The following is a 15,019-nucleotide window of genomic DNA, read 5'->3' as shown; positions in this document are numbered from 1 at the left end:
GGGACACAGCCCCCAGAGCCGGGGCTGCTCCAGCCCTTCGGAGCAGCTGGAGCCTCTCGGCCACCCTGGAGCAGCTGCAGTTGGAAGAGAGTGGGATTTGTCCAAAGCCGTGGCAGAGCTACGCGGGGTGGGAAGGGTTCAGCTGAGCCCGGATCAGCTCTGTGCCCCGGGAGAGGAGGACACCGGACTCAGGGACAGCTGCTCCTCCTTGGGAGGTCTCATCCCCGGCTGGCAGCAGCATCTGAACCCAGCTGGAGCCCACACCAGACCCCTTCAGGGCAGTTCGAATTCTTTCTTCTATCCAATTACTTAATTTCCTGTTTCTTTCAGCACTTCCGCACCATCCCTCATCAGCAACCTCCTTCCAGGGCTACCGCCAGGGAAGGGCAGGTGGCACCCTGGACCCCGACGACCCTGCTGGCATGCAGGGGTTTGGATTTTTTCACTGTAACCAAACCAGGGCCTTTGGTTAGCAAAGGAGGGGCTGGTGCTCTACACAGCAACTCCACACCACCACAAACCATCCCATTTTTTTCCACAAATCATTGGTTTATTAGAAAGGTTTTTTCCCCTCATTTTACAGCATATATATATATTTATATATATATCTTATGTGACAAAGTTAAATACAGTCTGTTTATGCTCGTTAAGTAATGACAGGTTAATTATTTTAGCGCTATCCTGAAGTCCAAAAACAATCCCTGCCCACAGCGTGACAGGGCTGGGACACGGAGCCCTACGAAGCTCAGCTCTGACAGTAACACTGAATTGTTCGGTATTTACAGGAAATTGAGTCCCTTTTTTGTGACTGCTGTCACTCTGACCTGCTCCAATTTCTCGTTTACACAGTGAGGGAGCTCAGGGGGTTTTGAGCCTTTGACTCTGCCTGGTCTCATGCTGTGCTCCAGGAGGGGACAGGGAAGATGAGGATGGGGAAGGGGACAAGGAAAGGGACACGGATGTCACCATGTCCCCCCACTGCTCTGAAATCCCTCCCTCCAGCGGTGGTGCCCCAAGGGCTGTGACAGCCACAGTGCCCGGTGAGAGGGGACAGCAGCAGCTCAGCCCCTGCGCTGGGAGGGGGCAGCTCCCACGGGCAGCGCCACCTGCAGCCGGGGCCATGCTGGGAGAACAGGGAAATCCCTTATGGAGTAACTCGGGGTGACCCTGTGTGTGGGATGGGAACAGTCCCAAGGCTCCCCCTGCACCAGCCTCCTCCAAAGGGGAGGAAAAGGAAAGGAAAAACGGGTAAAAAGGGCAATGTGTACTCTGGGAGCAGCCCGAATTCCTGCTGCTCCCCAGGCTGCTCCAGTGCCCATTCCTATGGCAGGGAGGAACGCAGCATTACCTGCAGAGTCACTGCTACCCCCACACCCTTCACCTTGCCCAAGTCTCACCTGTTGGGTTTTTTTCTTCTGCAAAATTCTAAATGAGGAATTTTTTTTTTGTTTTTACATTTTATAGTACATAAAAACTTCAAAAATACATGAGCTTGATAAAATATACATGCTTAGTTGTTCTGCATCTAGCTGAAACTATAAATTGAACCTTTACAAGTGTCTTGGGTCACCTACAGCAAACATATTTACACAGAAGCCACCAGAACAGGTACCACTAAGAACTGGCTGTAAAAAATATTATTGCGATATACTACAAATGTAACCTTTGATAGGAGCTACAAAAAGCAGCATCTTTGTTTACAGAGTTCAGTGCAATTCTTTACATAAAAAAAAAAATCCTATAAATTAATAAGGAAACCATCAGTGTTACAGAGGAAAGAACACGCTTTACACCCCGGCCACACTCCCCTGTCCTCTGTATTGCTTCAATTCCTAACAGGATTTTCCTCCTCTCTCCCATCCCAGTGCTTCTTTCCCAACACCACAGAAGATGGAATTCAGAGTGAGTTTTTCCCCCTTTCAGGAGAAGACTGGTCAAAGCCCAGACTGGAATCCCAACCCCTACCCAGAGAACACCTCTCCAGTCTGGGATATCCAGGCATGTCCTGGCACGGGAGAACGCGGATGCAGGATGGAGAAGGATGGGAGCTCTGGGCACACACACAGAGCTCCTCCTCCTCTTTACACCAAGATCTTACTTCCACCTTTGCTGCTCTCACCAAGAAAAACCCACGTGTGCAGTGACGGGGGCCAAGGAACCTCCTGCAATGCCTGAAAACTGAGGCCTCCAGCCCCTCCACAGCCGACAGCTCCCGATGTTCCATCGCCGATTACAAGCCGGATTCAATCATGCTATCTTAATTAGATGACCTCATTAAAAGGATTTTTAGAGAACCTATTAGTGTGTATGAAACTTCATTTATCATATACAAGGTGGCAGAAGGAAGATGACCAAGTGTAAGAATCCAGGGGAAAAAAGCTTTTCCAAGTGTCTCGCTGTTCCAAAGGTGAAATGGTTCTTCTGGAGCGGTGCTGCTGCGTGCACGGAGGCGTCAGAGCGAGACATCCCTGGGCGTGGATACAGCCAACAGCCCAGCCCTCGAGCCTCGGCTTCTTTGGCTGCTCAAGAGTGAAAGGAAGTGCTCAGGCCTCACCTGCCCACTGGCTCGACTCCAACCCCTTCCCAAAACACCAAATATTCTCCTTCCTCCGAGGTTCCTTCATTTTGTCCTTCATGTGCCATGGCTGGGTGGATGCTGCAAGTCCTGTCCTGAGAAAATGGGGTGCAGCAGGGGGTGGAGGTGCAGGGCTGTGGCAGCAGCAGCTGCCGCAGGCCTGGGAGCCAGGAGGGTCGGGTAGAGAGCGTGAGGGACCGGGTGGAAGGTGAAGGGGCCCGGGTGGATGGCGGACGCCGGAATGATGTGGATGGGATGGCTGGCCAGGAACGTGGCGGGGTGCCCCGGAATAATCGAGTGGGTCAGGTGGGACAAGGAAATGGGTGTCAGGTGTGGCTGGGGGATGTGGTGGACCTGAGCGAGGGGCTGCGGGTGCGGGTGGGGGTGGATGCCGATGGCGGCGGCGGCGGCAGCAGCGTGGTGCTGCAGGATGGCGTGCTGCACCGTCGTGATGGACGTGGCTGACGCCGCCGCCGGCTGCTGGATGTGGATGGGCTGGAGCGCGGGTGCGGCCGGCGCCAGGGCGGCTGAGGCGGGGAAGGCCTTGACTTGCTTGGCCAGCAGCTGCTGCTGGATGTGCTGCTGGGCTGCCTGCTGCAGCTTGCTGTACTTCTCCATCTCCTCGGGGGTGAAGGTGATGGGCTGGCTCTCCAGCGGGGCTAGAGAGGAATCTTCTGCCCCTTCCCGATCCCCTTCCATGCTCGGCTCCCCACTCTGAGGCACGTAGCCAGGAAAGTGCTCAACATCTGGAACTAAGGGCATCATACTGGTTTCCACTGGGACTGGCTGGTTGCCCCCGTCCATAGGCTCCGGCCCGTCACCATCGCTCGGATCCGAGAGGAAGTTGTGTGGCACGACCAGGTCTCCGGAGCCAAAGCACTCGGGGAGCGCTGGCGCGTCCAGGGGAAGGGACGGCATCTCCACGGCAGCTTCATCACGTTTCTGCTCATCCAGAGGTTTGTCCTGAATTACCATCACCACATCTTCCAGGAGAGACTGGCCAGCCAGCTGACCCTCCTCCATGCCTTGGGAACCATCCTCAGCATCCGACAGCTCCTGCTCCTCGCCCCTCTCCAAGCCAGACTCCTCGTATCTTTTGGAATTTGGCTTCCGAATGGTTGGCAGCTTCCCAATTAAAGGGAGAACTGGTTTGTTGCCTAAGGAAGGAGGCAGTTTGGGGCCAAAGTAGCCCTGGGGAGGATCTTTGAGCTTTATGCCCACCTTGTTTGCCCCTGACAGCATCTCATCAGTGACACAGGGCTTCTTCTCAACCTTCCTGGACTGCACCTTTTCCAGGAGCAGCTTTGCAGTGACGGAGTTCCTCTCCTCAGGACTGCAGTCTCCTTCCGAGGCCCGCCCCATGCCAGAGCCGCTGCTGTTCTGGGAGAGGGAGCCAGATCCTTTCAGATCCTCTCCTTTGCCATCCTCTTTCTTCAGCAGTGACCCTTCACCTCGGCCTGTCCGGAAATAGTGGGGAGATTGGGAGCGGTAGATCTTGGACCTGATGAAGTCCCTTCTGCCAGACCTTCGCTCCTCGGGGCTCTCGTGGCCCCGCGAGCCCTTCCGGGACAGGGACCTCTGCGAGTGGCTGCGGGTGCTGCGGCTGCGGTCCCGGCTGTAGCTGCGGCTGCGCTTCCAGCTCCGGCCCGTCACGCTGCGGCTCCTCCTCTTGCTGCGACTGCGGCTGCAGCTGCTGCTGCGGCTCCTGCCCCGGCTCCTCGATCTCGACCTGCCTCGAGGGTGGGTTCGGCTCCTGCTCCGGCTCCTGGACCTGCTCCTGCTCGAGCTGTAGTCATCTTCCGACGAGGAGTATTTGCGCCGCTTCGAGCGGTGGTTTGAGCTGTTGTAGTCGGAGTCATCCTCCGAGTCCTGGGAGCGCTTGGAGTGGCAGCGGGAGCGGTCGCTGTAGTCGCTGTAGCTGTCTTCCGAGTAGCTCCTGCGGCGGCTGTAGCGGCTGTGCTCCGAGGACGCGTCCGAGCTGCTGGAGTAGGACCTGTGCGAGGAGTGCCTGTGGCCTGAGCGGGAGCGGCTGCGCGAGTGCTCGCTGCCCGAGTCGTAGTCGTCGCTGTACTGCGATGGGGACTTCTGGCGGCAGTGCTTGCCGGGGGAGCCCTCGTCGCTGTCGTCGTCGCCGCTGCTCTGCCGGCTCCGGCGGCCGCTCCGGGCCTGGGACAGAGCCGGGCAGCGCCTCCTCACACCAGGCACCTGTTGAAGCTCAGCCTTGTGTTTTTTGCTGCCATGCTCTTGGCAGGAGTTACCTCCGTCCTCTTTTTTACTGCTGCTCCCCTCCTCAGCAGACAGGGATTTTCTCTGGAACTCCTGGGAGCATCGCTTTTTCTTCTGGAAATGGCTGCAGTCTTCGGAGAGTTCAGGTTTCAGTGCCCGGTCTGACTCTGTTGAAAGGGAGGATTTACCTTTTTTGTGCCTGTGCCTTTTCCGTTTCTTGGGTTTCTCTTCCCCCAGCTCAGCTTTCCGGGCCTTCTCCTCAGCTTCCTCCTTGTGTTTGCGTTTGTGTCTGCTGGACTTTTTGTGCTTCTTTTTCTTTTTGTGTTTATGGGACCTTCCAGATTTACTCTTACCTGTTATGCTCTTACTGCTGTCCTCCCCCTCTCCCTTACCGACACCTCCCAGACCGGACTCCTGCTTGCCCTGGGATTTGTTCTCCATTTTTTGAGCAGAACTGTTCCCTACACTTTCAGCCTCCTTGGCTTTGCTCACCTCACCAGGTTCTGTGCTCTGAGTGTTGTCTTTACAAAGCCCCCCTGGATCCTTGGATTTCTCTGCCCCTTTCCCTTTTGCATCCTTGTTCCGGGAGAGCTTGAAGTCGAAGTACAGGGGGTTGCAGCTGTAGGACACAGAGGGCTCAGCTTTGGTGAAGATAAGCAGCTCTGAAGGCCACTGCAGCGTCGTGCTTTCATCCTTACTCAGAACAGGGAAAAAAGGTCCTGTGGGGTGCTTTGGTCCCTCAGAGCCATCTCTGCAGCCCAAGGCAGGAGGAGGAGCTTCTTTAGCAGTGTCTGGCTCAGGGGGGCTGCTCTCTGGAAGGTGTTTGCTCTCCTGTGTATTTTCATTCTCTGGGATGTCTTTTCGTTCCGTTTTGCCCTGCTGAGCTGCACTTTCAGTAGTACTTTGCTCCTTCTGCTGCCCCGTGCTCTCAGCAGCCTTTTCCGTGTGCTTGCCTGGTTTGGGTTTGGGGGAACTCCCCTTTTTCACTTCGTGCGCGTTTTTTCTGTTCACATTTTCAGCTTCTGTTTGCTCAGTAGCCTTCATGAAAAGCAGGAATTGAAAGTTGGGCTTTACTTTACAGTGGGCTGGGGGGATGTAGTGGTAATATTCGGGTTCCACGGCCATTGGTCCATCTTCTCGCCTCATCTTCTTCAGTTTGGATAAGGTGCTTGCCAGAGCCCCGCTGTCCTTGTCGTGCTGGTCATCGTCCTCCGCCTTGCCATCAGAATTATTGGTGCCTTCACCCTCCCCGGATTTCTGCAGGCTGCCAGCCTCCGAGGAGCCCCTCTCATCACCTTTTGCCCCATCTGCAGAATTGGACTCCTCCCCGTGGTCCTTGAAAACAGAAGCGATGGTCTCCAGCTTCACTGGGGTCTTCTTGGCGAAGGAAAAGGACACCCCGATCTTCTGCAGGGGAGCTCCCAGAGAGCTCTTAATGCCGAAGCTGATGGCCTGTGCCCCCTGGGCGGGCGTCTGGCCTGGCATCACAGTGCCTTGTCCAGTGTTCAGGAAGCCTCTGTCCGTGGTCATCTCCGTAGCCTGGCCGGAGCTCGTCTGGACGAAGGAGCCGCTGTTGGCTGCAGAATCATCGTCGTCTCCACCTTCCTCATCCACAGCCACCGTGGTGGTCCTGAACATGGGCCCACTTCCAGGAGCACTGTGGAACAGGGAGAGAGAGAACACAGCTGACTGGTGTCCCTGTCCCTCTGAAGGAGGATCCAGCCCTCAGCTGAGACAATCTCACACAGTTCAAGCGCTCTTGTACCCAGATACATGTATTAAAATATCATTATACAGCCACTCAAAGTTTTTAATAATATTAAATTCCTGAAGAAAATGTATTGCTGGATAAAGAAATTTGGGGATGCTCTGCATGATCGGTTTAGTGAATTTGCTCCTACCAAAACCACAGGATGAGCCCCAAACACCAGTGTGAAGCTTTGCTCTCAAAACCTGTGCAGTATCCCAGAGCAGGAATGCCAGCCCAGCCCAGGGCTGCAGCCCCTGGGCTCCAGGGGTGCTGGGGACCACCCAGACTCACCACTCAGGCTGCCTCCTCTGCTCAGCCAGCTCATGTAGGCGCCGCAGGGCTTTCTCCTGCTTCCTCTCATCTTTCCGGGATCTCGACGAGACATTGCGAGCAAATTCCCTTTGCTTGAGATCTTTCAACCTCTGAGGCAAAAGAAAGCAGGGACGGATCAGATCAAAGCTGTTTGTGGTTTATCCAAGAGCAGCTCTTTGCTGTAGCACTGGAAACTGCGGTGTCAAGCCCCTCCCCAGGGACATTTATTGAGCCAGGATGGAGCAACAGCATCTTAGCTCAACAAACCCCATGGAGCACATTGCCATCCTCCCAGCAGCTGAAGGAAAAGACAACTGGTGGTCACTTTTGGCTATGACTTCAAGTTCTGTGTATACCCCTTTCCAATCAACATTACCGATTTTCTTTTGCATGGACAACAAAGCTGATTTCGAAGCAACAAGCAAATTCTGGAAGGAAAAGGGGAAAAGAAGAAGGATTGTTTACTTTGCTGCTCTTGCAGGGTGCAGATGTACTTGACAAACAGTGCATGACACGAGTCAAGAGCACGGGCCAAAGGACAGGAGGGATTAGCCGGTTGATAGCCAGAGGTACCCAGGAATGACATCTGACAAAAGCAATGTACCATTACATTGGAGAAGGAGCCAAAAATCCCATGCAAATGATTTCATGAGCAAATCCAGAATACAACATACACCACAACCAGTTACTTGTTTTCCTGATAGTAGTTCTGAGGGTCTCTAAGAAACAAACTGCTCTAAAGGCAGGAGGGACTCTTGGGGTTGAATACTTTGGGGGGCAGAAGCACCAAGTTCCCCAGAATCTTATCATGAGGGAGCAAACCCGAACCCAAGGAATTTCAAACATCCTAACATCACTGATGAAGTCTAGGTAGCCAATTCTAATAGAAAATAAACATCCAAGACTTCAGAACATTTTGGAAAGTCCTTGTCTCAGAGCACTAGGAGAAGAGGCTGCTGGTTTTCCTTGGAATATATGTGGATATTCGCAACATTTTTTTAGAGTGCTCTACAGAAGTTTAAGTAACAGAAAGCAACAAAGACAGACCTCCACCATCCTAAAGGGACTCATTGTTCTTTTCTAGTGCACAATTCAAAACCCTTTCAAAGGGCCCAGTTCCAGAACGCATCCTGTACTCAGCTTTTGGAAAAAGTTTCATGTTTTTCAGGCATTTCGTGAAGGGCCTGAGAGACTAATGGGACTCAGAGCAGGAGTCACTTTGGAACAATTCTTGTACAGGATGTACAAATCACTGGTGAATTCTAAATACTTCTGGCTGGCTGACTCTGCCTCTTTCCTGGAGCACAGTCAGACTGCCACACACAGAAACAGTGGATCTGGAAACCAACCCAAAGCTCAAATTAGAGGAATTAAGCTGGCCCAATGTAAAGAGAACATTGCTTTGTGAAAAAGGGGGAGATTGGACAAGACAGAGGATTCTCTTACCTAATTGTATTTACTAAATGTGGTTGATTGTTACCAAAATCAGAGGGGAGGACACACAAAAAAGATACAAGTACAGACACCAGTAGAAAGAAACTCACTCTTGTGATCTGGACTCCCAAATTAGAAGGGTTTGCTTTCAATACATCAGCTGAAAACGTCACATCACAAAGAAAAAAAGAAAGTAAAAATATAACAAGAGTGGAAGAGAGAAAAAAAAAAACCAAGCAAGCATTACTAGAGAGCTGTGGGGGAGTGTGGCAGCTATTCTACAGAGCGGGAGCGGAGCCAGCGGAGCCACGGGACCGAGCTGGGGGCTGGAGCAGGGGGACACACACAGACACGCACGGACACAGCAATGATCCCACCTGGAACAGCAGAGCTACTTTCACCAGGACAAGTAAAGGGCTCAAGGGTTTTGTGGTGTATGTTAAATGTTGAAGAGTCAATTTTTTTCCAAGAGGAAGGAAAGAAAATAAAATAGATGGATGGAGCAATGCTATCAGCTTTTTCATGCTGATTTCGAAAGCGTGTCTGAAATGCTCCAGGAAGTTACAGCCACCAACAGCTGACAAAACTATTTAATGGGGGCTGATGCCAAGTCTCGAGATCACTCATCCATTTGGAAAAAAGCATGACCCAGCTATTTACACCAGACGTGAACTGTGACCTTTTCCTCTCCAGAGGAAGGTGCAACTGGTGCACTCAGAGCCCCTTGCGCCCCCAGGCATGGTCCTGATCACCCCCGGGACACAAATTGGGCTCAGAGCTGTTAGGAACAATGCAGCTGCCCCCAAGCTCTCCTGCCTCCATTACGTGGCAATTTGAATGCAGACAGAATTAAACGCCCATTATTAAACGCTGACCTTTGTGTGTCTCTGTTCCCCCAAACCTCCCACTCTCAACACTTCCAATTTAGAGGTGTGAAGCAAATGAACTACCCCAAAGCACTGTAAGTCCAGAATATGCACCAGAGCAACTCCCAGCTGCACCCAAACCCGGGCCCTTTAGGATGACAAACCACTGGCCCTGGTGTCAAGACTGCTGAGAATTTGGTACTTCCAAAACTGGGGAAGAGTTGGTCCGGTTTTACAAAGGACCAAGAGATCTCAAGGCTGAGTTTCTTTTTGTCACACAGGAGTCAGGAGGAAAAAGGGTCTTGCTGGGGAAGTACAGGACAGAAAAGCTCCACAAATGCACCATGCCAGCTCCTCGGGAATGTAAAATACCGAACAGAACATGGCTCAGCTTCTTAGACTGACCTAAACCAACACACCTTTCACCAGAAACGACTCAAAGTCTGCAAGAGACCTGGCTGGACTGCATTATCTTCCCTAAATACATCCTGGGGTAGGGAAAGGGGGGAAAACAGGAGCCCACACTGTTCATCTGTAAAAACAACCTGCTGCAGGAATGAAAAATACCCAGAACTTTTCAAAATAACCTCTAACTCTGCCCTCACTTATTGTTTCAAATATGTCACCGAATCCAGTGATTCATCCCCTCAAAGAGTGGATAACCAGTTCACTACAGCCATGCCCATCCTGCTCCCCAGTCCTGACTGGGAGGAAGCAATCCAAAGCCTGAAGTACAAGTTCACAGGGTGAAGGGAGCATGTGGAGCACTGAGATGCTGCTCACACACTCCAGGTCTCAGCCTGCTCAGGAAATCATTTGAACTAAACAGATATTTAAGCTCAGTTTACACTAAAGAAATTTCCATCTAATCCTGAGGAGAGTGTTTGTTATTCTAATCCCCCAAAATCTCTAAATGACTTTTTGGACCGCACCATATGTGTGGGTGTGAGCGAGGCTGGATGGGCACGGAACTGCCCTTTCCCCAGCACCACGGAGAAATTCCAGCAAGGATTTAACACAGCCACTCAACCATCCTCAGGGAGCTTCTCCCCTCTAAAAGGAGCCCTGGGAACTCATAATTTTGGGGTGAACCCTCCCTTTTTAATTCTTCCCACTGTGCTTAGCAAGACAATGATTTTTTCAACAGGATTAGAGCCACCAAACCTGTATGAAATCAAATACATGCTTCATGCTACCACAGGATTTCAAAATTAAGGGGCATTTTTTTCCTCCATGGGCAGTGTGTTTTCTGAGGAAGCAGCACTTTATCTAAGCAGCAATGTCTTTTCAGACTGGAGGATCACGGGGACCATAAAGCCAAGGAATATTCTGCTGGTTTATTACTTCAGCTGCCAAAAGGGCCACGCTGCAGTGACCAGCAGTGACACAAATCACCAGCACTTACATAAAATTTCTCCAGATTTCCACATGCTGTAGGCAGTGCTTTGCTACCTCCAGCCTTCCTGGGGTTTATTAATAGCCACCACCCCCCTCAGCTTTGGAACAAAGAATGGTATTTTAAGTTTCCAGCCTTGTTTCTACCAAAATTCTGAACTCGTCTCCACATTTCCACAGGAGTGCAAGTCGAGCTCCTAAAGAGCAGGTGCGGTATCAAATCTGCAGCTACCTCTGGACTCCAGCACAAAGAGGCTGGAGTGCTGGATTATTTCCCAGTCCTGCACGGCTCAGGAGGGGCCAAAGTGGCAACCACCACCAGTACCTTCCAATTCTCACAAATCACCTTAAACCCGCTGCGCCACAGCACCGCTGAAAAGCTCCTGAGAGCCCATCCCAGGCACAGCAAAGTGGGGAAATCAAGGAGGGGGAATCAGGAGCTGATGCAACAGGAAAACCACTGATCATCATGGAATGTCCTAAGTAGGAAGGAACCCCCAAGGATCATCCAGTCCAACTCCTGGCCCTGCACAGACACCCCAACAATCTCACCCTGTGCCTGAGAGTGTTGTCCAAATGCTCCTGGAGCTCTGGCAGCCTTGGGGCCATGAAAAAACTCAGCACACACCAGATTCTGCTGATGAGATGGTACCAGCTAAGACCTCCCCAGTACCCAGCTGGGCTGCAGAGCTTTACAGGCTCAGGACCAGCAGTAAACGGATTTTCTCTGTTTAAGGTGAAAAAGCCAAACAGCATCACTGAACTGAGGCCCATTGAGAGACATTCTTTGCCCAGAAGTGCAGAGCAGAAAGAGCCTCTGTTGTTCTCACAAGACAAAAGCACTGTCACACCGTGTCACCAGACCTGGAGATGTGAGACTTTCATGCCAAACCTCATATTGGGATGGGTCAGAGCAGATCCATCTCTGGGGCTCGAGACAGGAGGCAGCTCCCATGACATCAGAGCCCCCTCCTCCCCTGCCATTGTTCTCATGTCTCTCTTTCAACCCACATAAAATAAAATAATAATCATGTACTTTTCATTCTGAGCCAGCAGATTTCTGGCTTTTTGAACTTTTGATGTCTGCTCGATTCTTTGCCCCAAAAGCTTCTGGGAGTGAACGACACCATTAAACACAAGCTCAAAGGATGGCAACCTCGATCGTTTTATTGAAGTGAGAACACAAGCCTGGCTTATCTTTGGTCATCAACATTCTTTGCACGCTCATAAATGAAGTGAAAAGAACAGAGGGGAAATGGCTTGCAAATGCTGTTTTATTTCATCTTAATTTCCTCCCTGGAAGGAATCAATATTTTTTCTTAGCTGGGTTAAGAAAAATATAGAATGGGTTGGGTTGGAAGGGACCTTAAAGCCCACCCAATGCCACCCCCTGCCATGGCAGGGACACCTCCCACTGTCCTGGGTGCTCCAAGCCCCATCCAACCTGGCCTGGGACGCTGCCAGAGATCCAGGGGCAGCCCCAGCTGCTCTGGGCACTCTGTGCCAGGGCTTCCCCACCCTCACTGGGGAGAATTTCCTCATCATCTCTAATCCAAACCTACTCCCTTTTTAGTTAAATCCATTCCCCTTTGTTTATCACTCCATGCCCTTGCCCAAAGTCCCTCCTCAGTTCTCTTGTAGCCCCTTTATTGTTAATTGATGGGTTTTCTGAGGGTAAAGCATCTCTGGAGTAGAAGAACCTCCCATGTAACACCAAGTACCTCAGAGATTCCCTCCTCAGTCTTCTCCACTCAAGCTGTGCTTGGAGGCCCAAAGTTTTGGAAATCCCAAGTCTCCCCAAAACATAAAGTTCAGGGTTTGCATTCAGAGTATTCCTCAACCCCGGCAGTGACTGTTTTGGTAATTTTATTGTGCTTGAACAGATCCCTCCCCCTCGGGCAGGAGAAGCAAAGATGCAGCTAATTAGGGCACAAAGAGAACTGTTCACCTATACTTTCAGTTCTTAGTTCCACCCTCTTTCCCAAAGAACTTCTTTATGGAATACATTCCCTTTGTCCTTTTACAAAGAGAATCTACGCAGAATTAATCACCTGCACCTCCCAAACACCACACACTTAGGGGAAAAAAGCAGCTACATAAAAGCCTGCATTTCAATGCTGGTTTGTGTTCTCCCAGGGAACCTGGCACAGGTTCACTCAGGAACGCTTTTGTTTTTCACAGGGAATGCAGAGGGGAATGTTTTCATTCTGTTGGGTCACTGACTCAGTAAACAGCTCGAGCCCTCAGCAGGCACAGGAGCAGAACGAGGTGATGGTGTGAGATTCTCCAAGCTCTTGGATTGTTAAAACCCCCCCCAGAGTAAAAGCTGACTGTAAATGCTACATAACTGACACACAAGGTAATTCCAACCATAACAACTCCTGCAGGCTGCTCCAGGTGCTGGGCCCTGCACATCTAGGTTTGATATGAATACACAGACTGGGCACAACCCAGATAAGGGGCTCGCACTCATCTTCACACAGATCTAACACGGGGTTTTTATCTTGATGTCAAAACCCCAAACCAAATAAAGAGCCCTCACAGGTGTAATGCCTTAAGGACACATTCCCACTGAGGCCAGAGTGTTCTAGGACTGTGGGTGCTCCCAAGGATCAGGACACTGTGGATCTGCAGGAAAGCAGCACAAAAATCACAGAATCACAGACTGGTTTGGCTTGGAAAAGATCTTTAAGATCACCTCGTTCCACCCCCTGCCATGGGCAGGGACACCCTGCACTATCCCAGGTTGCTCCAAGCCCCTGGCCCTGGGGCTGAACCCTCCCAGGGATATACACTGGGTCCATCCCCACTACCCAAGCTCCTTGTTAGCTGCAGAAGTTTTCTTTCTACATTTGCCACCTTTTGTCTGTTAATTATTACTTATTATTACGCTGTTGACTGTCAGGACTGGGCACCATCACAAGTGGGGCCCTTCATAACCTAGCAGGCCTTCAAGATCAAAATCCTACAGCTAAAAAAAAAACACCACTAAAGACACCAGCAGCTGTACAAGGAGTTATGAGATCCAGCCTTTTGCAGTTGCTCCCTGAAGGGTATGTGAGAGAACTGAGCTTATTGTCCCTCCTGCAGGGCCACCTGCACCCACTCCAGCTGCTTTCAGCCCCCTGACAAGGACAGGCCATGTGCTGACCAGAGGGCGACTGGTCCTTAAAACAGCTGCACTTCTCATCTCAAGTGCCAACCTAATTAAAAACAGCTCCAGAACAACACTGCACACCTCCAACACCATGGCTAAAACAGAGTGACTGGAACAGGCCAACGGTTTGGGAGAATAAATGGAAGGTTCTTTTCCCAGATAAGGAAATGCTGCCTTTCGGAGAGAACCTTGGTGTTGAGGTTGATTGAGACATAGTCAAAGGCTCTATGAAACCAGGACAGGCAGGAAATAAAGAGAATAAACCTCCCCTTTAATTGTTTGGTGTTGACACAATTTTGGTGGGTCCAAAATTTATCCGGTTGGGATCAATACACTTACCTATCATCCCTGTTGGGCAATAATCCCGAGTTCCTTCCTGGAATACAAGACAGTGTCTTTATAACTCGGGAGTGGAAAGGGATCTGAGGATGGAACATCTATTTACAGGGACAGCCTAATGCTCGCTGAGCCACAGAGGGATAAGCAAACACTTCAACGTCAGGGGGATGTGGAACTAAAAATACTTAAAAAGCAAAAATGCTGTGGAAACTGAGCCAAGAAAAAGGCAAAACCGAGCTCTGTTGCCTCAAAAATTACCACTGAGACAACAAAATATTGCAGATAATGTATACCAAGCTGGGTTGCTGTAACTAAGATAGTGTAGTGGCCTTTCTTTCCAAGAAAGCCAACTGATGGCCTACTTTTAGGAGAAGTTCACATTTTTCCTCAAAAACTTTAGGCTCACCTTTCTACAACCTCGCCTTCTTGTCCAAAGAGACAAACTATAAAACATCAACGTGCAACATATCAAAAGCACAGCTTTTTTTCTTTTAACTTCTTTAAAATTTAGCCTGGACTGCTCGAAATGAGCCTCCCTTGAGCAGAAGGGAGCAGAGCAGTGAGATAATGTTACTTATGCAAATTCACCTTCATTCAGTCTCGGGGGTTTCAAGTTCACTCCCTGTACGCTGACCCAGCGAGGTCACACACATTTCAGCCCGACAAAGCTGGACAAGCAATTTTTTCCCTAAGCAAAGCATGATTGCTTCTTTGTTTAAATCCCTCTGTAACTAGAAATTAATGCTGGGTGATGCAGCTAGAGTTTGGAGGTTCATTTTCTCCAAAGCCTGCCTGAAGTGACTGCAATGGATGGAATTATCCAAGAACGTAATTCCTCTCAAAATAATCAGCAGTACCAAGCAACCTCCAAATTCTTTCTCCTGATGAGATGACCCCACCCTGTGTGTGCACAAGACATTTTTCTCTCAGGCCACTCCTGCTGATGACTCCTTTTATTGCTTTCC

General features: G+C 50.6%; 1 protein-coding gene across 10 annotated transcripts in view; it reads right to left on the bottom strand.

Annotated features, from left to right (window-relative positions):
• Window positions 1–528: 528 nt before the first annotated feature.
• The window catches only part of GPATCH8 (G-patch domain containing 8), a 56,636-nt gene continuing 42,145 nt past the window's right edge, over window positions 529–15,019 (bottom strand). For 8 of the 10 annotated variants that reach the window (XM_032134066.1, XM_032134063.1, XM_032134062.1 and 5 more), the window contains 4 exons: window positions 14,055–14,091; window positions 8,408–8,457; window positions 6,843–6,973; window positions 529–6,458 (listed from right to left, as the gene is read on the bottom strand). In XM_032134066.1, the coding sequence (XP_031989957.1) occupies window positions 2,633–6,458; window positions 6,843–6,973; window positions 8,408–8,457; window positions 14,055–14,091 (4,044 nt within the window). In that variant the 3' untranslated portion in view covers window positions 529–2,632. The remainder of the gene's footprint in view (window positions 6,459–6,842; window positions 6,974–8,407; window positions 8,458–14,054; window positions 14,092–15,019) is intronic. The other 2 variants (XM_032134069.1, XM_032134067.1) reach the window with 1 other exon arrangement.

Source organism: Corvus moneduloides, chromosome 26 (genome assembly GCF_009650955.1).
Source record: "Corvus moneduloides isolate bCorMon1 chromosome 26, bCorMon1.pri, whole genome shotgun sequence".
Classification (NCBI taxonomy): domain Eukaryota; kingdom Metazoa; phylum Chordata; class Aves; order Passeriformes; family Corvidae; genus Corvus; species Corvus moneduloides.
This window is presented reverse-complemented; position numbering and strand designations above follow the sequence as displayed.